The sequence below is a fragment of the Macaca fascicularis genome, chromosome 2, assembly GCF_037993035.2.
Source record: "Macaca fascicularis isolate 582-1 chromosome 2, T2T-MFA8v1.1".
Lineage (NCBI taxonomy): Eukaryota > Metazoa > Chordata > Mammalia > Primates > Cercopithecidae > Macaca > Macaca fascicularis.
Window position 1 is genome coordinate 111191730 of NC_088376.1, and position 27973 is coordinate 111219702.

Genomic DNA, 27973 nt, shown 5'->3' on the forward strand with positions numbered 1-27973 from the left:
GCGCGTTCGAATCCGTTTCAGACACGGTGGTGCTACTTCGTTTGGTCCGTGCGTGCGCGCGCAGATGTGGGCCCCGCGGGAACAGCTTCTGGGCTCGGCTACTGAAGGTGAGTCCGGGCAGCGAGACCGCCTCCCCCACCCCGTGCTCCAGCCGCAGGCGCCGCGCAGGCGTCGGCCGTATCCGCGAGAGTTGCACGCGGGGTGCGAGCTGTGTGAGGCGCTGACTACCCCTACAGCGGCTCTTACTCCCCTGGAGGGCCAGGTTCCTCCCTAGGTGTCCCGTGCAGTCTCCACGGTGCTCACTCCACGACTCTTCGCCGGGCCTCCTGCACTTGTGCACTCCGGCAGTCATTGGCCATTTATGGTTGTTGAGCATTTGAGATGTGCAGAGTCGGCTGGGCGCGGTGGCTCAAGCCTGTAATCCCAGCACTTTGGGAGGCCGAGACGGGCGGATCACGAGGTCAGGAGATCGAGAGCATCCTGGCTAACACGGTGAAACCCCGTCTCTACTAAAAAATACGAAAAACTAGCCGGGCGAGGTAGCAGGAGAATGGGGTAAACCCGGGAGGCGGCGCTTGCAGTGAGCCGAGATCGCGCCACTGCACTCCAGCCTGGGCGACGGAGCCAGACTCCGTCTCAAAAAAAAAAAAAAAAAAAAAAGAGATGTGCAGAGTGCAACTGAAGAACAGCATTTTATATTACTATATCATTTATTTTGAGACGGAGTCTCGTTCTGTCGCCCAGGCTGGAGTGCAGTGGCGCGATCTCTGTTCACTGCAACCTCCGTCTCCTGGGTTCAAGCAATTCTCTGCCTCAGCCTCCCGAGTAGCTGGGATCACAGGCGCCCTCCACCACGCCTGGCTAATTTTTGTATTTTTAGTAGAGACAGGGTTTCACCATGTTGGCCAGGCTGGTTTTGAACTCCTGGCCTCGTGATCCGCCCGCCTCGCCCTCCCAAAGTGCTGGGATTACAGGCGTGAGCCACCGCGCCCGGTGTATATTGCATTTTTATATTTTTTGAATCCGTCCCTAATGCAGTGGCGGGATCTCGGCTCACTGCAGCCTCGGCTTCCCAGGCTCAAGTGATTCTCGTGCCTCAGCTTCCGGAGTAGCTGGAATTACAGGGGGCGCCTCACCACCCCGGCTGTTGTATTTTTAGTAGAGAGGGGATTTCGCCATGTTTGCCAGGCTGGTCTCGAACTCCTGGCCTCAAGCAATCCATCTGCGTTGGCCTCACACAGTGTTGGGATTACAGGTGTTAGCCCCCCTACCCGGCCCAAAACACTTTTTTTTTTTTTTTTTTGTAGACAGAGTCTCGCTTTGTAGCCCAGGCTGGAGTGCAGTAGGCGATCTCCGCTCACTGCAACCTTTCTCCCCCAGGTTCCAGCGATTCTTCTGCCTCAACCTCCCAAGTGGCTGGAATTACAGGCACATGCCACCACGCCCAGCTATTTTTTTGTATTTTTAGTAGAAACTGGGTTTCACCATGTTGGCCAGGCTGATCTCGAACTCCTAACCCCGGATAATCCACCCGCCTCAGCCTTCCAAAGTGTTGGGATTGGCCGGGCGCGGTGGCTCAAGCCTGTAATCCCAGCACTTTGGGAGGCCGAGGCGGGCGGATCACAAGGTCAGGAGATCGAGACCACAGTGAAACCCCGTCTCTACTAAAAATACAAAAAAAAAATTAGCCGGGCGCGGTGGCGGGCGCCTGTAGTCCCAGCTACTCAGGAGGCTGAGGCAGGAGAATGGCGTGAACCCAGGAGGCGGAGCTTGCAGTGAGCCGAGATCACGCCACTGCACTCCAGCCTGGGCAACAGCGTGAGACTCCGTCTCAAAAAAAAAAAAAAAAAAAAAACAACAAAGTGTTGGGATTACTGGTGTGAGCTACTGTGCCTGGCCCCAAATGACTTCCAACAGGAGCAGTCTAGAACAGGGCTGGGCAAACTTTTTGTGTTTGGTTTTTTTTAATAAACAGTGTCTCCCTATGTTGCCAAGGCTGGTCTCCCAACTCCTGGGCTCAAGGGATCCTCCCGCCTCGGTCTCCCAAAGTGCTAGGATTACAGGCGTGAGCCACTGCACCTGGTCTCGCAAATATTTTCTTTTAAAGGCCAGGTGGTAAATATTTCAGGCTTTGTAGGCCACACAGCTAGTGGTCTGCTGGTGTGTGAAAGCAAAGACTATAGGTAAACGAATGAGCATTGCTGTGTTCCAATAAAACTTTCTCTATGGACATTGAAATTTGAACTTTGGCTGAGTGCAGTGGCTCACGCCTGTAATCCCAGCACTTTGGGATGCCAAGGCGGATGGATCCCTTGAGCCCAGGAGTTCAAGACCAGCCTGGTCAACATGGCAACACCCCATCTCTACTTAAAAAAAAAACAATTAGCTGGGCGTGGTGCCATACACCTGTAATCCCAGCTACTCTGAGGCTGAGGTGCAAGAATTGCTTGACCCTTGGAGGCAGAGGTTTCAATGAGCCGAGATCGTGTCACTGCACTCCAGCTTGGGTAGCAGAATGAGGCTCTGTCTAAAAAAAAAAAAAAAAAAAAAAAAGTACATTGAATTTCATGTATACTTTTCATTATGAAATATTCTTTTTGATTTTTTTTTTCCAGCCATTTAAAAATATAAAAACTGGCCCAGCGTGGTGGCTTACACCTGTAATTCCAGCACTTTGGGAAGTTGAGGCTAGGATCACTTGAGCCCAGATTTTGAGACCAGCCTGGGCAACATAGTGAGACATCATCTTTATGTTAAAAATTTTTTTTTTCTTAAGTAAAGACTATTCTTAGCCCTTGGGTGGTATAACAACAGGTGACAGGCTGGATTTGGCCTGTGTGTAGTTCGCCAAGCCATCGTCCAGCATGTAGCTGTTTGTCCTGTGTGGGAGCCCTTATGCCTCTTTCCATCCACTCTTTGAGGGTGGTGGGCTTTGTCTCTGCCTACTGTGCCAAGACCAGTTCAATTGGATAGCAAAACTAAAGAAAGTAAAGATGGTGGGCCGGATTGCAGTGACTCACGTTTGTAATCACAGCAGTTTGGAAGGCTGAGGCGGGTGGATCATCTGAGGTCAGGGGTTCGAGACCAGCCTGGCCAACATGGTGAAACTCTGTCTCTACTAAAAATACAAAAATTAACCGGGCTTGGTGGTGTGCGCTTGTAGTCCCAGCAACTCAGAAGGCTGAGGCAGGAGAATTCAACCCAGGAGGTGGAGGTGGAGGTGGAGGTTGCAGTGAGCTGAGATTGTGCGTGCCACTGTACGCCTGGGCACCAAGAGCAGAAGTCCGTCTCAAAAAAAAAAAAAAAAAAAAAAAGAAAGTAAAGACAGTAACACTAAGTTGAACTTTAGAAGGAGAATAACTTTTCCCTCTTGTGAGTGGCAAAGAAGGTGATTTGTGGTCACAGAGCTAGAAAGGTTCTTTGACTTCCCTAAGTGCTTTGCAGATGTGTCCAACATGGGCGGAGGCACCTGCTCCTGAGGTCCTGGAGTGTGCCTGTCATTCAACACCTGTTCCCTTCTTGGAAGACTTCTTTGCCTCCCTGAATGATTTGCCTGTGAGTGGTCTTATGCTGGGGAGAGGCACCTAAGGAGTAAGGGCAGAGCCGTGACTCGAGGTAGGATCCCTTAGTTCAGCTGTATGAGGTTATTCTGTGTCCCTCAGTTTTTTCCCGCCTGCTCAGGGGGATCAGAACCATCTGTCCCTCTGGAAGGGCAAGGCTTAGATGGTCTTTTTTGCTGAAAACTCTAAGGATTTGCCTCCTTGCCTTGTGCTTTGCTCAGATGTAGCCACTGGGAGTGGCCAAATCATGGTACTCAGTTTTTCTACTTCTAAAACTTTAGAACTTGAAATAGTAAGATGGCTTTTTTTTCCCTCCTGACTTTAGTGAGGAAAACAGTAACTTGGAAAATTACCCAAGACAGTTATCAAACAAGATTATAATTTTATGTATTTTTAAAATTTTAAAATGCTGCTCCATTTACACAAAGATGTGCAGTTCTGGATAGATACATAGTTTAGGCACATATTATGGGGCCAGGATGATGGTTTTCTAGGGCATGCAAGAGGAGAAATTGTATATATGTCTTTATTAAATCACTTGACACATTCTCATCAGCTTAGTACAAAAGCCAGAGTTGTTGTTGGGGTCTATTTAGAGTGTTTTTCCAGGGGTGATGATTTCAGCAGGGGTGATGTCATTATCACATTTAGGGCTTTTTTTTTCTTTCAAACCCAAGGACAAGGCTACCCTTAGCCTAATTCCCCATAGTAACTGCACTATTACTCTCTGGGGAGCTCAAAAATAGATGAGACAAATTATAAGCTGCTTTTTTTTTTCCTTTGAGACGGAGTTTTTCACTCTCGTTGCCCAGGCTGGAGTGCAGTGGCACGATCTCAGCCCACTGCAACCTCCTCCTCGTGGGTTCAAGTGATCCTCCTGCCTCAGCCTCCTAAGTAGCTGGGATTACAGGCGTGCGCCACCACACCTGGCTAATTTTTGCGTTTTTAGTAGAGATGGGGTTTCACCATGTTGGCCAGGCTGGTCTCGAACTACTTACCGCCCGCCTTGGCCTCCCGAAGTGCTGGAATTACAGGCATGAGGCACCATGCAGAGCCTGGCCAGCTTCTATATATCTTGTAAACACGTATGCCTTATCAGTATGTTCCTGTCTTTCACACTGGAATAAAGAGTGTCAAGGAGAAAGCTTCGGTCTGCTGCTAAGACCCTCCTCCCCGAGAGGCACTCCCTTCCCCAGACTCTGTCCCTTCTACAAAGGCACAGGTCACAGGTTAGAAATACCACATCGCAGTTCCTTTTCTGAACTTTCAGAATCAGTGACATTCAAGGATCAGGAAAACATTCTTCTTTCCCCTCAGCGAAGATATGGCAGGGAAGGCTGGGCGCGGTGGCTCATGCCTGTAATCCCAGCATTTGGGAGGCTAAGGTGGGTGGATCACCTGAGGTCAGGAGTTTGAGACCAGCCTGGCCAACATGGTGAAACCCCGTCTCTACAAAAAATACAAAAAGTAGCCAGGTGTGGTGGTGCATGCCTGTAATCCCAGGGAAGTTGAGGTGGGAGGATCCTTTGAGCCCAGGAGGTGGAGGTTGTAGTGAGCAGAGATTGCGCCACTGCATTCTAGCCTGGGCAACAGTGAGACCCTGTCTCAATCAATCAATAAATTCCACAATGATTATTTTTATTATTAGAGGTGTGGGTCTCATTGTCGCCCAGGCTGGTCTTGAAGCCCTGGATTCAAGTGATCCTCCCACCTCAGACTCCCAAAGTGTTGGGATTAAAGATGTGAGCCACTGAAACCGGCCTGACACATTTTTTAAAAATACATTTTTATTAAATCACAGACTTCTCTTTCATAAACTATTTTTGAGATGGAGTTTTGCTGTTGCCCAGGCTGGAGTACGGTGGTGTGATCTCTGCTCACTGCAACCTTCGTCCCCTGGGTTCAAGTGATTCTCCTGCCACAGCTTCCTGAGTAACTGGGATTATAGATGTGCACTACCATGCCTGGCTAATTTTTGTATTTTTAATGGAGATGGGGTTTCTTTGCCATGTTGGTTAGATTGGTCTCAAACTCCTGACCTCAAGTGGTCTGCCTACCTCGGCCTCCCAGAGTTCTGGGATTATAGGTGCGTGCCACTGTGCTCGGTCCATTTTCATAAATTAAAGAAAAAAAAATGTCTACCTGGAGTCACATAACACATGGGGGAAATGATGCCTTGTCTCAACAGTTTTGCTAATTTTTAGGGTAGAAAAATGATGAATGCTTCGAGTTTACCTTACTACATTTGATTAAGATTAGTGTTTCTGTAAAGATGTAATAGGGAAGTGGTGCAGACCATAGAGAAGTTGACTCAAGCATAAGGCAGTAGGTGCAAGGAGCTCGGGGTCTGGGTCCGCTGAGAAGGCTCAGGTGACCACAGCCAAGGCTCAGAGGGCTCTTGGGGATCCTCATGATGGGCCTGGTAGGGCTGGCTTCTTAAAACTGCTTCTTTCTTTCCCCAGCTCTGCCTGCCAAGGATTCTGCCTGGCCTTGGGAAGGGAAGCCTAGATATCTGGTGAGTTGGACCCACCTTTCTCTTTTCTGAAATGCTGGCTCATTTCTCAGAGAATGGGCTCATCTCTCTTTCTTGGGAAGGGAGGAAGTGATTAAGTGGTTTATGCCTTGTGTTAGCCATTGTTCTAGGCATATTATAATGGTTTTTGTGTTTAATCTTTCTGTTTTTTGAACTTACACAAAAACATGACCAAGTTTAATATTAATTCAGAGTATTCTAAAAGGTAATGGTAACTTTTTATAAAAACCTTGGGTTATTAAGATCCTAAAATGCACTATTAAAAGTTCCCTATGTCAACATTTGCACAAATAATTATAACACTTTAATAGTATCTAATAGTCTTATCTTGTACATTGGACCTCTTTTTCACATTTTATTATAGAAAACAAAGATGCAAAAGTGGAAAAAGAGTTAATGAACTCTTCTGTATCCTCATCCCACTTCAGCAATGATCAACTCATGGCCAATTTTATTTCATCTCCATTCCTACTGGATTAAAGAAAATCCAAGGCATCATACCATTTAATCCATAAATATTTCAGTCTTATGTTTAAATCATTAACAGCTGTAGGAGATGGGTGGTGATGTCCCCATTTGAGAGATGAGATCATCTGGCTTAGAGGGATTACATGATTTATGCACAGGGACATGCGAATGGCCAAATGGTAGAGTCAGGAATTAAATCCAGATTTCTCTGATCTCAAACCATTAATTTTCTGTGATGCCTTCTTGACTGTTTTTTTTTTGTCCTAGAAAACTACCCAGTGATAAAAGAACACATTTTCCAACTCTAGGAAATGGGGTTATGTTTTTAGATGAAGAGCCCCATAGAGTTCACCCCCTTCTTCTGATGTTGCGTATCCCTGTCCCCCAACCCTTATGGTCTTTTCTGTACCAGAAATTTAATTTATTGGTTTCTGGGCAGAGGACTATATGAGATTGTGGGAGCTAGCCAAATAGAGTGTTAAATTCACTGTCCTTATTCTCAAAGATCCAAGATTCTTTGGGAAATGATGCATAGAGACAGGAAATTAATGACACTGGTAATAATTATTATGAAGACAGCTAAAACTGTAAAATAGTACAGGGAAAGACTAGGTGTTAGGCTGTAGCTGTTAAAACAATGCACAGCCATGAAGAATGGCCTTAGTTTTGGATTGATAATCAAATTCATGGTATGCAATGTCCTTTAACCCTGCATTAAATTCACATAGCTTCATGAAGGGATAGAGTATAGGAGACATAGCAGCCACACCATTCTTCTCAGGAGGTTTTGTGCTGGTCTCTGGGGCAGCTTCCAGGCCATAGGGGCCAAGCTTGATTGATACAGATGAGGGTGACTTGGGAGCAAATTACTTCATTATCAGGGAAGCAACTGCCTTTATTTTCCTGTATTCCCTCCTCTGCCCCAACCTTTTTTTTTTTTTTTTTGAGGCGGAGTTTCGCTCTTGTCGCCCAGGCTGGAGTGCAATGGCGCAATCTCGGCTCACTGCAACCTCTACCTCCTGAGTTCAAGCGATTCTCCTGCCTCAGGATCCAGAGTAGCTGGGATTACAGGCACGCGGCACCACACCCGGCTAATTTCTGTATTTTTAGTAGAAACGGGGTTTCACCGTGTTAGCCAGGCTGGTCTCGAAGTCCTGACCTTAGGTGATCTGCCCGCCTCGGCCTCCCAAAGTGCTAGGATTATAGGCATGAGCCACTGTGCCCGGCCCATCTTATGTTTTCATGCACTTCAGAGAAAGTTGCAGATCTCAATACATTTCACCTCTAAATACTTCAGCATGCATATCATTAAGTAGAATTCAATATTGTTTCTGATTTTTTTCTGAGGTCAAATTTACATACAGCGAAATGCACAGATTTTGAATTTGCCATTTGTTGAGTTCAGCACTCTACAGCTATTTGTTAGCCATTCACATAGCTTCCTTTTTTATGTGTCTATTCAAAGTTTTGACACATTTAAAACAATTTGTGATTGACATATAATGTTTGTACCTTTTAATGGGGTACAATGTGATGTTTTCACACATGTATACATTGTGTAATGATCAAATTGGGGTAATTAGCATATCTATCACCTTAAACATTTATCATTTCTTTGTGATGAGAACATTCAAAAACCTCTTTTCTTTTTTTTTTTTTTTTTTTTGTTTGAGACGGAGTCTCGCTCTGTCGCCCAGGCTGGAGTGCAGTGGCCAGATCTCAGCTCACTGCAAGCTCCCCCTCCCGGGTTCACGCCATTCTCCTGCCTCAGCCTCCGGAGTAGCTGGGACTACAGGCGTCCACCACCGCGCCCGGCTAGTTTTTTGTATTTTTTCAGTAGAGACGGGGTTTCACCGTGTTAGCCAGGATGGTCTCGATCTCCTGACCTCGTGATCCACCCGTCTTGGCCTCCCAAAGTGCTGGGATTACAGGCTTGAGCCACCGCGCCTGGCCAAAAACCTCTTTTCTAGCTATTTTGAAATATACAGTTCTGGCTGGGCATGGTGGCTCACGCCTGTAATGCCAGCCCTTTGGGAGGCAGAGATGGGCGGATCACCTGACGTCAGTAGTTCGAGACCAGCCTGGCCAACATGGGGAAAACCCGTCTCTACTAAAAATACAAAAATTAGCTGGGTGTGGTAGTGGGCACCTGTAATCCCAGTTACTCAGAAGGCTGAGGCAGGAGAATTACTTGAGTTTGGGAGGTGGAGGTTGCAGTGAGCCGAGATCGAGCCACTGCACTCCAGTCCAGGCAACAGAGCAAGACTCCATCTCAAAAAAACAAAAAAAATACAATTTATTATTGTTAACGCTAAGCTTCCTATTTTGCAATAGAACACCAGAACTTATTCCTTCTGTATGATGTAGTTCTGCACCTATTGACCAATCTCTCTCCTGCTTTCCTCTCCCTTCCCCTCTCCATCCTCTGGTAGCTACTATTTTACTCTTTACTTTCTTTCTTTCTTTTTTTTTTTTTTTTAATTAAATAGAGACGAGGTCTCACTATGTTGCCCAGGCTGGTCTCGAACTCCTGGATTCAAGCAGTCCTCCCACCTTGTACTCTCAAAATGCTGGGATTAAAGGTGTGAGCCATTGCACTTGGCCTACTCTCTACTTCTTTGAGAACGACTTGTTTTCTTTTTCTTTTGAGATAGAATCTCCCTCTGTTGCCCGTGCTGGAGTACAGTGATGCGATCTTGGCTCACTGCAATCTCCGTCTCCTGGGTTCAAGCGATTTTCCTGCTTTAGCCTCCTGAGAAGCTGGGATTACAGGCATGCGACACCACGCCTGGCTAGTTTTTGTATTTTTAGTAGAGACGTGGTTTCATCATGTTGGCCAGGCTGGTCTCGAACTCCTGACCTCAGGTGATCCGCCTGCCTCGGCCTCCTGAAATGCTGGGATTACAGGCGTGAGCCACGGTGCCTGGCTCGTCTTTTGTCATGTATTTGTTTCATGAATATTTTGTTCTAGCCTAGAGCCTACCTATTCGTTTTCTTAATGTCTTTTGATGAGCAGGAGTTTTAAAATTTTGATGAAGTTTGTTAAAACTATAAAATGGTTTTTTAAATATGAAATTTGGTCAACTTTTCTGTTTTATGTTTTTTGCTGTCTGTATGCTGTCAAAGAAATCTTCACTTATCTCCAAGTTGTGAAGATTTTTTTCTAGAAACTGTATAATTTTGGCTGGGGGCGGTGGCTCATGCCCACAATCCTAGCTTTGGGAGGCCGAGGTGGGTGGATTGCTTGAGGTCAGGAGTTTGAGACCAGCCTGGCCAACATGGTGAAATTCCATCTCTACTAAAAATACAAAAATTCAGCCGGGCGCCATGGCTGATGCAAGTAATCCTGGCACTTTGGGAGGCCGAGAGGGGTGGATCACCTGAGGTCAGGAGTTCGAGGCCTGCCTGGCCAGCGTGGTGAAATCCCGACTCTACTAAAAATTAGCTGGGCGTGGTGGCACGCGCCTATGGTTCCAGCTACTTGGGAGGCTGAGATAGGAGAATCACTTGAACCTGGGAGGTGGAGGTTGCAGTGAGCTGAGGTCACGCCACTGCACTCCAGCCTGGGCGACGGAGTAAGACTCCGTCTCAAAAAAAGAAAAAAAAATTAGCTGGGCGTGGTGATGCGCGCCTGTAATTCCAGCTGCTTGGGAGACTGAGGCAGGAGAATCACTTGAACCTGGGAGGCAGAGGTTGCAGTGAGCCAAGATTGCACCATCGTACTCCAGCCTGGGCAACAGAGTGAAACTCCATCTCAAAAAAAAAGAAACTTAAAAAAAAAAATCAACTTTAAGTTGAGGTGATTTTTAGGTTTTTTTGGAATGGTATGAGATAGGGATTGGTGTTCTTTGTTTTTAAATTTGGGCATTCCGTTCTTCCAACACTGTTTTTGAAAAGACTTTCCTTCTTTCATTGAATTCCTTTGATACTTTTGTTAAAAATCAATTGTGGGGCAAGGCACAGTGGCTCATACCTGTAATCCTAGCACTCTGGGAGGTCAAGACAGGTGGATCGCTTGAGCCCAGGAGTTCGAGACCAGCCTGGGCAACATGGCGAAACCTCATCTTTACAAAAAGTACAAAAAATTAGCTGGAGTTGTTTGCCTGTAGTCCCAGCTATGTGGGAGGCTGAGGTGGGAGGATCACTTGAGCCTGGCAGGTTGAGGCTGCAGTGAACCATGTTCGCACCGCTGCACTCCAGCCTGGGTGATGGAGTGAGACCCTGTCTCAAAAAAAAAGAAAAATCAGTTGTGGGTCTGTTTTCTGGGTGCTCTGTTCTGCTCCTTTGAACTCTTCTCACATTTGTATTGTGCTCCTCACTAATGTAGCTTTATGGTAAGTCTTAAAAATCAGGTAGTATAAGTCCTTAATTTTTTATATATAAGTCCTTAATTTTATTATTATTATTATTATTATTATTTTGAGACAGAGTCTCACCTCTGTCTCCCCGGCTGGAGTGCAGTGGCGTGATCTTGGCTCATTGCAACCTCTACCTCCCAGGTTCAAGTGATTCTCCTGCCTCAGACTCTTTAGTAGCTAGGACTACAGGCGTGTACCGCCATGCATGGCTAATTTTTTGTATTTTTAGTAGAGACGGGGTTTCACCGTGTTAGCCAGGATGGTCTCAATCTCCTGACCTCCTGATCTGCCCGCCTCTGCCTCCTAAAGTGCTGGGATTACAGGCATGAGCCACCGCACCTGGCTAATTTTATTATTTTTTTGAGGTTGCTTTGCATATTCTAAGTCTTTTGCATTTTTATATAAATATTGAAATCTATCAATTTGAAATTGAAATTGTATCAATTTCTACAATGAGATTTTGATTGAATTGCTTTGAATTTTTATATTAGTTTGGGGGAAAATAACATCTTAACATTATTGAGTGTTCTGGTCCATCAGCACAGTGTCTCTCCATTTATTTAGACAATTTTTTCCTCATTTATGTAGATCTTTATCTTAATAATCTGGGCTTTTTCTTTTTTCTTTTTTTTTTTTTTGAGACAGAAGATCCCTCTGTTTCCCAGGCTGGAGTGCAGTTGTGCAATCTCAGCTCACTACAGCCTCTGCTTCCTCGGTTCAAGTGATTCTCTTGCCTCAGCCTCCTGAGTAGCTGGGATTACAGGCGTGCACCACCACACATGGCTGTTTTTTGTATTTTCAGTAGATGGGCTTTCGCCATGTTGGCCAGGCTGGTCCCAAACTCCTGACCTCAAGTAATCCTTGGCTTCCCAAAGTGTTTGGACTGCAGGTGTGGCCACCATGCCCGGCTGTCACCGTTAGTATTAATGAATCAATAATAGTGGTGGTTATTAACTAAAGTCCATACTTTATTCGGATTTCTTTAGTTTTAATGACCGTTTTCTGTTCCAAGATCCCATCCAGGTTATCATATTACACTTAGTTGTCATGTCTCCAAGGAAGTACTAGTCAGATATTTTGTAGAATGTCCCTTACTTGGGATTCGTTTGACGTTTTCCTCAAGTGACAGTATCACTTGAGCCCAGCAGTTCAAGACTAGTCTGGGCAACACAGCAAGAACCCATCTCTAAAAAATTAAAAAAGAAATTCACTGGGATTGGTGGCATGTACCTGTAGTCCTAGCTACTTGGGAGGCTGCCGTGGGAGGATCACTTGAGCTCAGGAGTTTAAGACTGCATTAAGCTATGATTATGCCACTGTACTCCAGCCTGGGCGACAGAGTGAGACCTTATCTCTTAAAAAACAAAACAAGGCCGGGCGCGGTGGCTCAAGCCTGTAATCCCAGCACTTTGGGAGGCTGAGACGGGCGGATCACGAGGTCAGGAGATCGAGACCATCTTGGCTAACACGGTGAAACCCTGTCTCTACTAAAAAATACAAAAAACTAGCCGGGTGAGGTGACGGGCGCCTGTAGTCCCAGCTACTCGGGAGGCTGAGGCAGGAGAATGGCATAAACCCGGGAGTCGGAGCTTGCAGTGAGCTGAGATCTGGCCACTGCACTCCAGCCTGGGCGACAGAGCAAGACTCCGTCTCAAAACAAAACAAAACAAAACAAAACAAGCCAGGCGCGGTGGCTGATGCCTGTAATCTCAGGAGAATTGCTTGAACCCCAATTGCTTTAATTTTTTGATACTCTGTGTGTATGTGTGTGTGTAAAATTTAAAATTCTAATTGTTCATTCCTGGTATATAGGAAAGCAGTTGACATATAGGAAAGCAGATGATCTTATATCCTGCAGCCTTTCTATGCTTGTTTATTAGTTCCAAGATTTTTATTTATTTATTTACTTATTTTTGTAGATTCTCTGGGATTTCCTATGTAGACAGTCATGTCATCTGTGAACAAAGACAGCTTTACTTCTTTTCAAATATGTGTACATGTTCTTTTTCTTGTCTCATTGCAGTAGCTAGGACTTTCAGTACAATGTTGAACAGGAGTGGTGAGAGAAGGCATCCTTGCTTTGTTTCCCGTTATCTAGGAAAACCATCTAGTCTCTCGCTATAAAGCAGGATGTTTGTTGTAGGTTTTTTGTAGATGTTCTTTGTCAATTGAGGAAGTTCTGCTATATTTCTAGTTTGCTGAGAGCTATTACTTTTTATTTTTGTTTTTTATTTTTTTGAGACAGTCTCACTCTATCTGCCAGACTGGAGTGCAGAAGTGCCATCTCGGTGCACTGCAACTTCTGCCTCTTGGGTTCAAGCAATTCTCATGCCTCAGCCTCCCAAGTAGCTGGGATTACAGGTGTGCACCACCACGCCCAGCTAATTTTTGTATTTTTAGTGGAGACGGGGTTTCACCATGTTGGCCAGGCTGGTCTCAAGCTCCTGACCTCAAGTGATCTGCTTACCTTAGCCTCCCAAAGTACTGAGCCACCATGCCTAGCTGAGAGTTTTTTACCTTTTTTTGTTGTTGTTGAGACAAAGTCTTGCTCTGTCTCCAGGTTGGAGTGCAGTGGCATGATCTTGGCTCACTGCAACCTCCGCTTCCCAGGTTCAGGTGATTCTCCTGCCTCAGCCTCCCGAGTAGCTGGTATTACAGGTGCCCACCACCATGCCTGGCTAGTTTATTTATTTTTAGTAGAGACAGGGTTTTGCCATGTTGGCCAGGCTGGTCTCGAACTTGTAACCTCAGGTGATCTGCCTGCCTTAGTGCCCCAAAGTGCTGGGATTACAGGCAAGAGTCACCATGGCTGGCCAGAGACGGGGTCTTGCCATGTTGCCCAGGCTGATCTCAAACTCCTGAGCTCAAGCAATCCTGCTTTAAACTCCCAAACTGTTGGGATTACAGGCATGAGCCGCCACGCCTGGCAACTGAGAATTTTTATAGTCACTAGATGTTGGGTTTTGTCAAGTGTGTTTTCTGCATCAAATGATATGATCATCTGATTTTGTTTCTTTAGCCTATTAACATGGTGGATTACAATGATTGATTTTCTTTTCTTTTCTTTAAGCCCACGAGCCTAGTTTATGACATTCCATTGGGCAAAATCTTCTGTTCCCAGCACTGAGTATGGCCCAAGCCCCACAGCAGCTGCCGAGGGACCCAACTGCCCTGCCTGCCTCTAGCTCCCAGCATTGCTACTGGGGAGGCCAAGGGTACTGAAGTTCGTCCCACTGTCACCTGTCCATACATGTCAGAGGGGCCAGGCCGTCATGGGGCGGTTGGGGCAGGACTATAGTTGTGACCGAGGGCTTGTGAGTGGGCCTCCTACTCCATAGTGCAGGAGGAACTCTAGAAGCTCTGCTGTCTGTCAGTGATACAGCTTCCAAGGTGTTCTTGAGTAGCAGACATTGTCCCTCAGGAGGGGGGACCCCAAGGCCATGAGCACCCTGTTCCAGGGGAGGCCTTTTATGTAGATGGGCCTGAGGGAGTGGGGAGCCCAGCGCATCAGATACTGGTTGAGTTGGGGTTTGCTCTTTGGAACAACTCCTTCAGGAAGCTGAGGCCTATGATTTGGTAACAGACCTGCTTGGTAGGCCATCTTCACACACTCCTCCATCTTGCAGTGCTCTTCCCGGCATAGGCCTGTCATCTTTTAGGGCAGCGTGCCTCCATGAGGCTGGATGAACTGGCTAAGCAGCAAAACATTGTCATAGTTTTACTTGTGGTTCAGGTTCCAATGGCAAATGGGGCACTGACCAGAGGGGTTTGGAGGATTTGGACTCTCCTTGGGAGTTGCTGTGATACGGCCTTCAATTATAGTTGTCTTTCCTTCTTGGATCTCCACCACTGCCCTGAACCGGCGAGCTGGAAGCTGAGACCAGCTGGTCGCTGCTGGGCCTGCTAGGAGCCCATGGGGAAGCTGCCCACAGCCGGACCCCAGAGCCTCGAAGGCAGCCGTCTTGAAAAACCAACCCTGACCTCTACAATGATTGATTTTCAAATGTTGAACCAGCTTTGCAGAACTATAATAAACCCAAGTGTGGTGTGTAATTCTTATACTTTTCTGGATTTGATTTTCTTATATTTTGGGAGGGGGGTATTGTGTCTCTGTGAGATCTATTGATCTATAGTTTTAATTTCTAATGTCTTTATCTAGATTTGCTATTAGGGTAATGCTGGATTCATAGGATGCGTTAGGAAATGTTCCGTCTGCTTCTATGTTCCAGTAGAGATGGGGTTTCACCATGTTGGCCAGGCTGGTCTCAAACTCCTGACCTCAGGAGATCCGCCTGCCTCAGCCTCCCAAAGTGAAGTGCTAGGATTACAGACGTGAGCCACTGAAAAAAGTTTTAATTTCGGTGAAGTCTGTTTTATTGTGTTTTTCTTTTATGGATTGTGGTTTTGGTGTCATGTCTAAGAACTCTTTACCAAGCACTAGGTCCCAATACAGATCTTCTCCTGTATTTTTTTCTAACATTTTTATATTTTTATATTTAAATTAGTGATTCTTTTTGATTTTTTTTTTTTTTTTTTTTTTTGTATACGGTGTGAGGTTTTAGGTTCAGGTTAATTTTTTTGTCTGTGAATGTCCAGTTGGTCCAGCGCCGTTTGTTGCAAAATCTATTCTTCATTGAATTACTTTTAGCAATTTGGGGTATTTGTGTTGATCTCTTTTTGGGTTCTTGGTTCTCGGTTCTCTTCTATTGATCTGTGTGTCTATTCTTCCATCAATACCCTGTCTCAAGTATTGCAGTGACCAAATAGTAGTAAGTTTAATATGAGGTAGAGTGATCCCTCTTACTTTGTTCTTCTAGTTTCTTTGCCTTATATATATAATAGGATAAGTTGTCTATAAATCTACAAAAAAAATCTGTTTGGGATTTTGATAGGAATTGTGTTAAATCTATAGATCATTTTGGGGAAGATTGACGTCTTTGTTGAGCCTTCCAACTCATGAACATGCTTTGTCTCCCCATTTAGCTAGATCTTCTTTGATTTTTTTTTTCCATTGGCATTTTGTAGTTTTCAGTGTACAGATGTTATACTTGTTTTGTTGGGTTTATGTTAGGCACCTCTTTTTGGGGGGAGTGATTGTAAATGGTATTATGTTTTTAATTTCAGTTTCACATGGTTGTTGCTAATCTATAGGAATACGATGGATGTTTATGTGTTCATCTTGTATCTTTCAATCCTCCTGGACTCACTTACTAGTTATATGATCATTTTTATAGATTCCTTTGCATTTCCTGCATAGAAAACCATGTCCTTGGCAAATGGGGTAATTTTATTTCTTCCTTACCAGTCTCTATGCTTTTTACTTCCTCTTCTTGCCTTGTACTGGACAGAATGTTTGATTATTTTTTGAGAACCAAAAATTATTTACTTATTTTAAAAACCAGTTTTCATTTAAATATAAAACATTCCATTGCTTAATTATAGCAAATAGTAATAGCAAGTGTTTACTGCATGTCAGGCATTGATGTCAGTGCTTTATCTTTATTAAGATAGTAGGTGTCATTATCAAGCCCATTTTATAGATGTGGAAACTAAGACACAGAGAGGTTATGTAAGTTTCCAAAGGTCATGTATTGTATAAGTGGCAAAGTTGGGATTTGGACTTATGTGGTCGGGCTCCATAGATTGGGCTCCTACTACATCCACTGTGCAAAAAGCCTAGCTTCCATTGTAGCTGAGCCTGTTTTATGCTTCAGTGGAAGAACTAGAGGGGGAAGAGGAGTCAAGAGAGAAATGGAGAGGATGTTGGAACATGAGAGACACAAGGCTTGAACAAGAGAAATTATGAGACCCGGGATATAAAAAGACAAGTGGAAAGATCACTGAGCATATGAGAACCAGGATATGCCTGAAGCAGCAGGTCATGGAAAGCATGTAAGGGACAGCAGCCCACACCACTGCCCGCTCAGGCCTTGGCTGCCTAATCCTGGGTCCTGGCCTGCTGTCTAGACTTTCTGTCCTCCCTCCTACACTATGCCATGCAGCCTGACTGCCTGGGCTGCTGGCTATAGATGTGACATCCCTCCCAAAACTTCTCACACACTCAAGGATTTCAGTATCTACACCTAGTTTCCTACTCTTAGCTCAGCGTCATTATTTTTTTTTTTTTTTTTTTTTTGAGACGGAGTCTTGCTCTGTCGCCCAGGCTGGAATGCAGTGGCCGGATCTCAGCTCACTGCAAGCTCCGCCTCCCGGGTCACGCCATTCTCCTGCCTCAGCCTCCCAAGTAGCTGGGACTACAGGCGCCCGCCACCTCGCCCGGCTAGTTTTTTTTAGTAGAGACGGGGGTTTCACCGTGTTAGCCAGGATGGTCTCGATCTCCTGACCTCGTGATCCGCCCGTCTCAGCCTCCCAAAGTGCTGGGATTACAGGCTTGAGCCACCGCGCCCGGCCTCAGCGTCATTATTATTCTCTACTGCTTCTGCTCTTCTGTGCTGGGTTTTATTAAATCTCTTTTATAGTCCAGCTCTCAGGGGAGGATGCTAAGAAGCTCTGGCTTGGTAGCCTTGCAGTGTGCTTTCTCCAGCCCCTACTGTCATCTTTGATTTCATAGAAGCTTAGTTAGTTTCGCTTTAGAACCTGGAATATATATTCCCAACTCCTGAAGTGCCAAGGACCACTGGAAGGTGGACAAGAAGACTGATGAATACCTGAGAATAGGAGGAAGAAGCTGAGTCAGAGAAGAGATACTCAGGACGATCAGAAGCAGCTGGGAATAATGTGCAAATGTTCCCCAAAGTCTGCAGAGTAAAGTTAAAAATCTAAAGCAAGTCCAAGGCAGGCAGATCACTTGAGGTCAGGAATTAGAAACTAGCCTGGCCAACATGGTGAAACCCCATCTCTACTAAAAAAAAAACAAAAAAACAAAAAAACCCCCAAAATATTAGCCAGGCGTGGTGATATGCACTTGTAGTCCTAGCTACTTGGGAGGCTGAGGCAGGAGAATCACTTGAACCCGGGAGGCAGGGGCTGCAGTGAGCCAAGATCACGCCACTGCACTCCAGCCTGGACGACAGAGTAAGACTTGTCTCAAAAAAAAAAAAAAAAAAAAAAAAATCTAGGGCAAGTTAGGAGTGTCATGAAATACCCACAGGCTGAAGCAGTTGGTCACTGAGCAAATAATGCTTGAATTCAGTAGAAGTAAGTTGATTGGTGGCTCCCTTGGTATCTGAGGGCAATGCCACCTTTCAAGTATAACTAAAGAGAAAACACCACTGAATACTCATTTTGAAGAGAAGAGACTTGAAGATGAAAAAGCATATGGTGTAGGTTTTTTTGAGACGGTCTCGCTCTGGTCACCCAGGCCAGAGTGCAATGGTGCAATCTCAGCTCACTGTAGCCCTGACCTGCTAGGATCAGGCAATCCTCCTACCTCAGCCTCCTGAATAGCTGGAACTACAGGTGTACACCCCCATACCTGGCTAATTTTTGTTTATTTTTCATAGAGACAGGGTCTCACTGTGTTGCCCAAGCTAGTCTTGAACTCCTGGGCTCAAGCAATCCTCCCACCTCAGCCTCCCAAGTAGCAAATCCATTTCTTTCTCTCTTTTTTTTTTTTTTTTTTTTGAGGCAGAGTCTCCCTCTGTCACCCACATTGGAGTGCAGTGGAGTGATCTTGGTTTACTGCAACCTCTGCCTCTAGGGTTCAAGCGATTTTCCCGCCTCAGCCTCCCGAGTAACTGGGACTACAGGCGTGTGCCACCACGCCCAGCTAATTTTTGTATTTTTACTGGAGACAGTGTTTTAACATATTAGCCAGGCTGGTCTTGAACTCCTGACCTCAAGGTAACCTCCCACCTTGGCCTCCCAAAGTGCTGGGATTGTAGGTGTGAGCCACCGTGCCTGGCCTAGATCCATTTCTTATGTAGCTAGATTCTCCAAGACCACCAGTTCCATTCTCCCTGTGAATCTTAATTGTGACTTGATGAATATGAATTTATTGGTTGATTTAGGGACCAGTGACTTTCGAGGATGTGGCTGTGCTTTTCACTGAGGCAGAGTGGAAGAGACTGAACCTTGAGCAGAGGAACCTATTCAAAGAAGTGATGCTGGAAAATCTCAGGAATCTGGTCTCGTTGGGTGAGGATATGTTCTCTTCCTTCATTTTTCCATTTAAGTATTTACTGACCATATTCAGTGTGCCAGCCAATGTTTTAATCTCTTAGAACATATCGATGAATAGAATAATAAAGCAATTCTTCTCTCATGGAGCTTACATTCTAGTATAGGTAGACTGACAATGTACAATAAGCAGCATATATAGGTAAATTATATATGTCAAAGGATAAGAAGTGCTACATAGTTAAAAAATGTATAAGATATATATAAATATAAGTAGAGCAGATTAAGGGAGATCTGAAGTGCCTGGGTGTGGAGGCAACTGGCTGAACTTTTAAATTGCGTGATCAGGGTAGGCCTCTCTGAGGAAGTACATTTGAACAAAGGCTTGAAGGAGGTAAGGAGGTTGGGTATGTGGGTCAGGTGGGAAACTGCTCCAGACAAGAGGAAAGCAGTGCCACGGCTCTGGAGGCAGGAGCATATCTAGTCCTTTGGAGGAAAAGTAAAGAGGCCAAGGTGTTTGGAGTACAGAGAACGAGGAGGAGAATAGTAAGAGATGCCTTCTATGACCTAGAAGTTGGAAATGTTTGAGGTTTAAGGTATAAGTCTGTCAGTTTGATGTTTTAAAGATTACTGGATATCATACATCATGTTTTTATTCACTTATTTGAAAACTAAAACTGATTACTAGGTTAGCAAATAACAAAATCATTCTGGATATTCTTGAGTTATTGATGAGAGTCAGATTTTCAAAGTTCCTCACATTTCTCTCAGCAGCTTTCTCAAGGTTTGTCTTCATCTGGCATAGCTATGAATTAAATAGTTCTGATTTATTCTCTTTGCATCTGTTTAGACCTATTTTGCACTGCTTTAATCTCATTTGAATTGGCCTCATTTCAATCCTAGTTTTGCTTATTTCTATTTCAGTGCAGATTCATCCATTTAAGTTAGCTTTCAATTGGCCAATCTGATCTGGTCTCATTTCATCTGGTCTTGTTACTCTATCTTTATGCTCATACATTTTGTTGATTCTGAAGAATATGTTAAAATTGTCTTAAAATAATCTGATTCAAATTAATCTTGACCCTGAAACTTTGGATCTCATTGGATCCATTTCAGGTGTTAAACTGTTTTTGTTCTTGATCCATCTTTCCCTTTCTCTCTACATCACTTTTTCTCTTATTGCTGAATTATTTAAAGCAAATCTCAAATATCATGACATACCACTCATGTTATATCACAGTGCAACTCCAATAAATAAGGATATTTTATTTTATTTATTTATTTTTTTTGAGATGGAGTTTCACTCTTGTTGCCCAAGCTGGAATGCAGTGGCGCGATCTTGGCTCACTGCAACCTCCACCTTCCGGGTTCAAGCAATTCTCCTGCCTCAGCCTCCCGAGTAGCTGGGATTACAGGCACGCACCACCACACCCCGCTAATTTTTTTGTATTTTTAGTAGAAACGGGGTTTCACCATGTTAGCCAGGCTGGTCTCGAACTCCTGACCTCAGATGATCCACCTGCCTCAGCCTCCCAAAGTGCTGGGATTACAGGCATGAGCCACTGTGCCCGGCCTAATATTTTCTTATATAACCACAGTGTCATGATCAGAACTCAGAAAGTTACCAGGAATGCTTCAGTATCATCCAACACCTAGATCATCTCAAGTTTTTTTGCAAAATTGAATTGGGATTCAGATGAGATCCACACATTCCATCTTCTAAAAAATTCTCTTAATTTATATCAGCTCCTTCTCTGTCTCCTTTTTTTTTTCCCCTGTAGCCCACGGATCTGTTTGTAATGTTCTGAATCTAGAATATAAATCTATGTTAGATAGTATCATAAAGTAATTTTTGCATGGTAGATTGTAAATCAAGAGAAAATAGTTTTTGAGCTTTACCAAGAGGTGTTCACCAATATGAAAAAAAAATCACATCACTCATGGCAGTGCTGGTTGTGGTGTTTGAGTAACCACTTGCATAGCACACTTAGGTCTGTCACTACTAGAACACACATAGTCATCAATAAGGCACATCCATGTGTGTCTGCATTTGTAGCTGTCTTGTCTACAGTGTAAGCACTTGTCTTGTCCTGTAAGCACCTGATTGCTCTGGTATGTCTCATAATGTAGCCCTGTCAAGAGATTACATATTGAAATGAATATTTTTATTGTAAATTACTTTCTTTTTTTCTTTTTTTCTTTCTTTTTTTCTTTTTTTTTTTGAGACTGAACTTTGCTCTTGTCACCCAGGCTGCAGTGCAGTGGTGCAATCTCGGCTCATGGCAACCTCTGCCTCCCCAGTTCATGCAATTGTCCTGCCTCAGCCTCCTGAGTAGCTGGAATTACAGGCATGTGCCGCCATGCCCAGCTAATTTTTGTATTTTTAGTGGAGACAGGATTTCACCATGTTGGTCAGGCTGGTCTCAAACTACTGACCTCAGATGATCTGCCTGCCTCAGCCTCCCAAAGTGTTGGGATTACAGGCGTGAGCTGCCACGCCCAGTTCCTTTCTTTGTAATGTTTTGGATAGGGCATTACATTATTAAAACATTCTGCGGCCAGGCGTGGTGGCTCATGCCTGTAATCCCAGCACTTTGGGAGGCTGAGGCCGGCGGATCACGAGGTCAGGAGTTTGAGAACAGTCTGGCCAACACGGTGTAACCCCACCTCTACTAAAAATAGAAAAAAAAAAAAAAATCAGCCAGGCATGGTGATGTGCACCTGTAATCCCAGCTATGCAGGAGGCTGAGGCAGGAGAATCACTTGAACTTGGGAGGCGGAGGTTGCAGTGAGCCAAGATTGCACCACTGCACTTCAGCCTGGGCGACAGAGCAAGACTCCATCTTGGAGAGAAAAAAAACACAAAACATTCTGCATATGAGTACATTTAATTAAATATGAATTTTATTTCAGGACAGTAAGTGAGATGTTACGAAACATAAGTTACAAAAAGGAGGCTTTTGTTCTGACAGTATTGAGAACATCTTCTGCCTAACCCTCTAGTCCTTTTTTAATTAACTTGGCTCCTGTCACTGATTTACTCAAAAGTATGTATTGACTATTAAACGCTGGGTCTAGTTCTGCATTCTTAGACTATACCAGTGATATGTATGGGAGAAGGGTGCTGTAGACATAGAAACCAGACAGTGTAAGTCATCTGGATGGGAGGATAGTGTGGCTCAGATGGAACAAATGAAGGCTGGAGAATAGGCTTGAGTCAAAGAAGCAGTAGGTGGAACCCAGTGGGCCCTCTGAGCAGCTTGGCTTTTACTCTGAACATTATGGACTTCCTTTTTTTTAAGTTGAAGGGTCTTGTTTATTAGAAATGTAGAAAAAAGAAGGAAGAGGCCAGGTGCAGTGGCTCACGCTTCTAATCCCAGCACATTGGGAGGCCGAGGCGGGCGGATCATGAGGTCAGGAGTTCGAGACCAGCATGACCAACATGGTGAAACCCTGTCTCTACTAAAACTATTAGCCGGGCGAGGTGGCATGTGCCTGTAATCCCAGCTATTCAGGAGGCTGAGGCAGGAGAATCGCTTGAATCCGGGAGGCGGAGGTTGCAGTGAGTCGAGATCACGCCACTGCACTCCAGCCTGGGTGACAGAGCGAGACTCCATCCCAAAAATAAATAAATAAATAAATAAATAAAAACAAAAAGGCCAGGCGCGGTGGCTCACACCTGTAATCCTTTCTCTTTGGGAGGCTGAGTTCGAAGCTCAGGAGTTTGAGACCAGCCTGGGCAACATGGTGAAACCCCGTCACTATTAAAAATACAAAAGTTAGCTGGGCACAGTGGCACACCCCTGTAGTCCCAGCTACTTGGGAGGCTGAGGCAAGAGAATTGCTTGAACCTGGGAAGCGGAGGTTGCAGTGAGCCAGGATCACACCATTGCACTGCAGCCTGGGCAACAGAGACTCTGTCTCAAAAAAATAAAATAAAATAAAATAAGAGGAAGAATTGGCTTTAGTCACCCACTCCCATTCCATTCTTCTGTTCCTTCTTCTAGGACAGAACTCTGTGGCTCCAGGGCTTAATTTCTTTTGGATGGATGGGGGTCCAGTTGGCTTTATTATTTATTTGTCTGAGACAGAGTCTTGTTCTGTCACCCAGGCTGGAGTACAATGGTGCGATCCTGGCTCACAGCGACCTCCGCCTCCTGCGTTCAAGTGATTCTCCTGCCTCAACCTCCCGAGTAGCTGGGATTACAGGCGCCTGCCATCATGTCCGGCTAATTTTTGTATCTTGAATAGAGATGAGATTTCACCATGTTTGCCAGGCTGGTCTTGAACTCCTGACTTCAAGTGATCCACCCGCCTCGGCCTCCCTAAGTGTTAGGATTACAAGCGTGAGCCACGGTGCCCTGCCCCATTTGGCTTTAGTTACCCGCTCCCACCACCACATTCTTCGATTCCTGATTCTAGGGCAGCACTCTGTGGCTCCAGGGCTTCATTTCTTCTGGATGGAGAGGGGTCCTGGTTTCAGTGACTCCTCTGGAGCGGTGTAGCTTAGGTAGTCCTCATCCCTCTTCCTGTCCTGAGAGAGTTGGAGCAGTTGGTCTGGGTGTCTGGGAATCTGATCATCAGGATGTCTGGATGGCAGCTTTGCAAGCCTAGAGTAGTCAAAGCCTGGAACACTCCTGGCCCCTAGATGTAGTTCAAAGGCCAAAGTTGGTTAGCTTTCCCAAGAGGTATTGCATCTATGTCAGGGGGCTTAATTCTCACTGGCTTCTTTTCTTCAAAGGCCTAGTCAAAGAAGCAAGGATCTCATTATTTATAGAACATAGGCCTTTAAACAGCTCAGAGTTATTCGTGGTGTATTGAGAGTATTTAGGAACACATATTTTGGCATCCTGAACCCTGTCTTGTCCTTTCTTACTTTATGACTGTGGACACAATGTTACTAATCCTTCTAAACTTCAATTTCCCGATCTATGCAATGATAATACCAGGATTAAATTTGGTCTTTATGTAAAGCCCTGCATAGCACAAAACACAATGCTGGGCCCATAGTAAGTGATGTTTATTATGGGGTCTATTATTATTAAGGATAATAATAATAGTAATAGAGCTTACAATCCAAATTCAGGTAATAAAGACCATCGGAACTTTATACAAGTGAATAAATAAATAAAAATTTGGAGTTTATTTAATTGTCAGGCAAGGGAATGAATAGTAAAGAAACCTTACTGAATAGTTCACAGAGAGGACTACTAAATAGTAGGAAGGCAGTTTTATGGCATTTGTGCTAATTAAATATGAAAGACCAGGACTCTGCATAGGATGGAATGAATCCATGGGTCTATACATGTTTGGTTAAAACAATTCTCCTGGCCAGCGCAGTGGCTCACACTTGTAATCCCAGCACTTTGGGAGGCTGAGGAGGGTGGGATCACCTGAGATCAGGAGTTCGAAACCAGCCTGGCCAACATGGTGAAACCGCGTCTCTACTAAAAATACAAAAATTAGCCGTTTATGGTGGCGCGCGCCTGTAATCCCAACCACTCAGGAGGCTGAGGCAGGAGAATTGCTCGAACCCAGGAGGTGGAAGTTGCAGTGAGCGGAGATCCCACCATTACACTCCAGGCTGGGCGACAAGAGTGAAACTGTCTCCAAAAAAAAAAAAAAAAAAAGGCCGGGCGGTGACTCACACCTATAATCCCAGCACTTTGGGAGGCCGCGAGGTGGGTGGATCACAAGGTCAAGAGATTGAGACCATCTTGCCCAACATGGTGAAACCCCGTCTCTACTAAAAATACAGAAATTAGCTGGGTGGAGTGATGGGCGCCTGTAGTCCCAGCTACTCGGGAGGCTGAGGCGAGAGAATCACTTGAACCCGGGAGGTAGAGGTTGCAGTGAGCCGAGATCGTGCCACTGCACTCGAGCCTGGCGACAGAGTGAGACGCTGTCTCAAAAAAAAAAAAAAAAATCCTATTTATTAGTTAGGCAAGGGTCTTCAGTTAGGCTGATAAAGGGTCTGGCCTGGATTACAAAAGGTTCATGGTTGTTATTTTCAGCTGGTTAGAAACAGTTGCAATTTAATTTTGATATTTCTTAGGAAAGTACAGCTCAATGGTAACATTGCTGTATTTGCTGACTTGTGGAAAACAGGGAAGAGCAGGTCTTGGATTGGAGGACCAAGAGCCAGCCTCCTAAGTCAGTTGTGCCTGTCTTCTCCACTGATGAATCCTTACTTCTGTAGAACCTGGCATGTAATCTTCCTCTAATAAATATCTACTGATAAGTGGGGAAACTCAAATGAAGGCTTCCTATGCACATTCTTCAACTACTATTCTGTACTGCATTCTACATTGGCGGACATCGAGACTAAGTGACTCCTATCTCAATCCATCCTTCTCAAAGGAAAAGTCATAAAGAGCATTCCCATATAGGTCACAAAGACTGTTCTCTCTCAGTGGAAACAAATGCTTGTGGCATTATGTGATTATGGTAGAAGATAATTTTAGTATAACTGTAGATATTTACAGAGCTGAGGATGTCTCAGATGCCTACTTGGAAGATTCTCTGTTGGGATAATATATAGAATAGATTCGGCTGTGGGTTTTTTTGGATTAAAGTAAAACATGTAATAGGTAAAAATGGAGTGCAATGTATAATCTGAATCTAATCATGGGAAACATCGGGAACTTTTTTTGTGACGGCGTTCACCGTGTTGCCCAGGCTAGTCTTCAAGTCCTGAGCTCAGGCAATCCGCCCACCTTGTCCTCCCAAAGTGCTGGGATTAACAGGCATGATCCACTGTACCTGGCCCTTTGTATTATTCATATTCTTGCAGCTTTTCTGTCTATTTGAAATGATTTCCAAATCAAAAGTTTGAAGAAGTTGAATGGAAATACAGGTCCTGCATAGCACATCTTGGGGAGAAAGACTTTAATCATTTAGAATGATTAATGGGCCAGGTCTTACCATAAAACAGGAGCCCAGTCAGCCCTTCCTGTGACTTTTCTGACTGGAAACTTTCTCTCTTCAGCAGAATCAAAGCCAGAAGTCCACACCTGCCCTTCTTGCCCTCTGGCTTTTGGCAGTCAGCAATTCCTCAGCCAAGATGAGCTACACAATCATCCCATTCCAGGTTTCCATGCAGGAAATCAACTCCACCCAGGAAACCCCTGCCCAGGGGATCAGCCACAGCCACAGTGTCCTTCTGATAAAAATCACAGGGGGGCTGAAGCAGAAGATCAACGAGTGGAAGGAGGCGTCAGACCCTTGTTTTGGAGTACAAATGAGAGGGGGACTTTAGTGGGTTTCTCTAGCCTGTTCCAGAGACCACCAATAAGCTCTCAGGGAGGCAACAGAATATTAGAGATACAGCTCAGTCCAGCCCAGAATGCAAGCTCTGAGGAAGTAGACAGAATTTCCAAGAGGGCAGAAACCCCAGGGTTTGGAGCAGTCAGGTTTGGAGAGTGTGCACTAGCTTTTAACCAGAAGTCAAACCTGTTCAGACAGAAGGCAGTCACAGCAGAAAAATCTTCAGACAAAAGGCAGTCACAGGTGTGCGGGGAGTGTGGGCGCGGCTTTAGCAGGAAGTCACAGCTCATCATACACCAGAGGACACACACAGGAGAAAAGCCTTATGTCTGCGGAGAGTGTGGGCGAGGCTTTATAGTTGAGTCAGTCCTCCGCAACCACCTGAGTACACACTCTGGGGAGAAACCTTATGTGTGCAGCCAGTGTGGGCGAGGCTTTAGCTGCAAGCCATACCTCATCAGACATCAGAGGACACACACAAGGGAGAAGTCATTTATGTGCACAGTGTGTGGGCGAGGCTTTCGTGAAAAGTCAGAACTCATTAAGCACCAGAGAATTCACACAGGGGATAAGCCTTACGTGTGCAGGGACTGTGGCCGAGGCTTTGTAAGGAGATCATGTCTCAACACACACCAGAGGATACATTCAGATGAGAAGCCTTTTGTTTGCAGAGAGTGTGGGCGAGGCTTTCGTGCTAAATCGACTCTCCTCCTACACCAGTGGACACATTCAGAGGTGAAACCTCATGTGTGTGAGGAGTGTGGGCATGGATTTAGCCAGAAGTCGACGCTCAAATCACATCGGAGAACACACTCAGGAGAGAAGCCTTATGTGTGTGGGGAATGTGGGCGGGGATTTAGCCGGAGGATATTCCTCAGTGGACACTGGAGGACACACACGGGAGAGAAGCCTTACACGTGCTTTGAGTGTGGGCGAAACTTTAGCCTCAAGTCCGCTCTTAGTGTACATCAGAGGATACACTCTGGGGAGAAGCCTTATGCGTGCGCGGAGTGTGGGCGCGGCTTTATCACAAAATCACAGCTCATCAGACACCAGAGGACACACACAGGAGAAAAGCCTTATGTCTGCGGAGAGTGTGGGCGAGGCTTTATCGCTCAGTCAACCCTCCACTACCACCGGAGTACACACTCCGGGGAGAAACCTTATGTGTGCAGCCAGTGTGGGCGAGGCTTTCGTGATAAATCAACTCTCCTCGCACACGAGCAGACACATTCAGGGGAGAAGCCTTATGTGTGTGGGGAATGTGGGTGGGGATTTGGCCGGAAGATACTCCTCAGCAGACACTGGAGGACACACACAGGAGAGAAGCCTTACTCGTGCATGGAGTGTGGGCGAAACTTTAGCCACAAGTCCACTCTCAGCTTGCATCAGAGGATACACTCGGGGGAGAAGCCTTATGCTTGCACGGAGTGTGGGCGAGGCTTTAGGAGGAAGTCACAGCTCAACATACACCAGAAGACACATTTGGGGAAAAGCTTTAGAGGTGCAAGGAGTGAGGATGTGATTTTCGCAAGTCAGCCATCAGCCGCACCAGCAGAAATGCTCAGGGAGAAGCCTTGTTTGTAAGGTAATGTGGACAGAGCTGTACGTGGACATCATTCCTTGTCACATGTCAGAGGACACACTCGGGAGAAGCCTTCTTCATGGAGTGAGAGTAAAGTGTTGGCTGGAAGTGGCCCCTTAAGAGA

The 27973-nt window shown here is 45.3% G+C and overlaps 1 protein-coding gene and 1 pseudogene across 4 annotated transcripts; one reads left to right on the forward strand and one right to left on the reverse strand.

Annotated features, from left to right (window-relative positions):
- On the forward strand, positions 1–27973 carry ZNF589 (zinc finger protein 589). Of its 4 annotated transcripts, none has more exons than XM_005547007.5 (4): positions 1–107; positions 6023–6075; positions 18890–19016; positions 25987–27973. In XM_005547007.5, the coding sequence occupies exons 1-4, from the start codon at positions 65–67 to the stop codon at positions 27849–27851; spliced, it is 2088 nt and encodes a 695-aa protein (XP_005547064.3). In that variant the 5' UTR covers positions 1–64; the 3' UTR covers positions 27852–27973. The 4 variants fall into 4 exon arrangements, with proteins under 4 accessions (XP_005547064.3, XP_005547065.3, XP_073888132.1 ...); XM_005547008.5 differs by having other exon boundaries at positions 25990–27973; XM_074032031.1 differs by lacking the exon at positions 18890–19016.
- On the reverse strand, positions 14146–16390 carry LOC102140733 (large ribosomal subunit protein mL66 pseudogene; annotated as a pseudogene).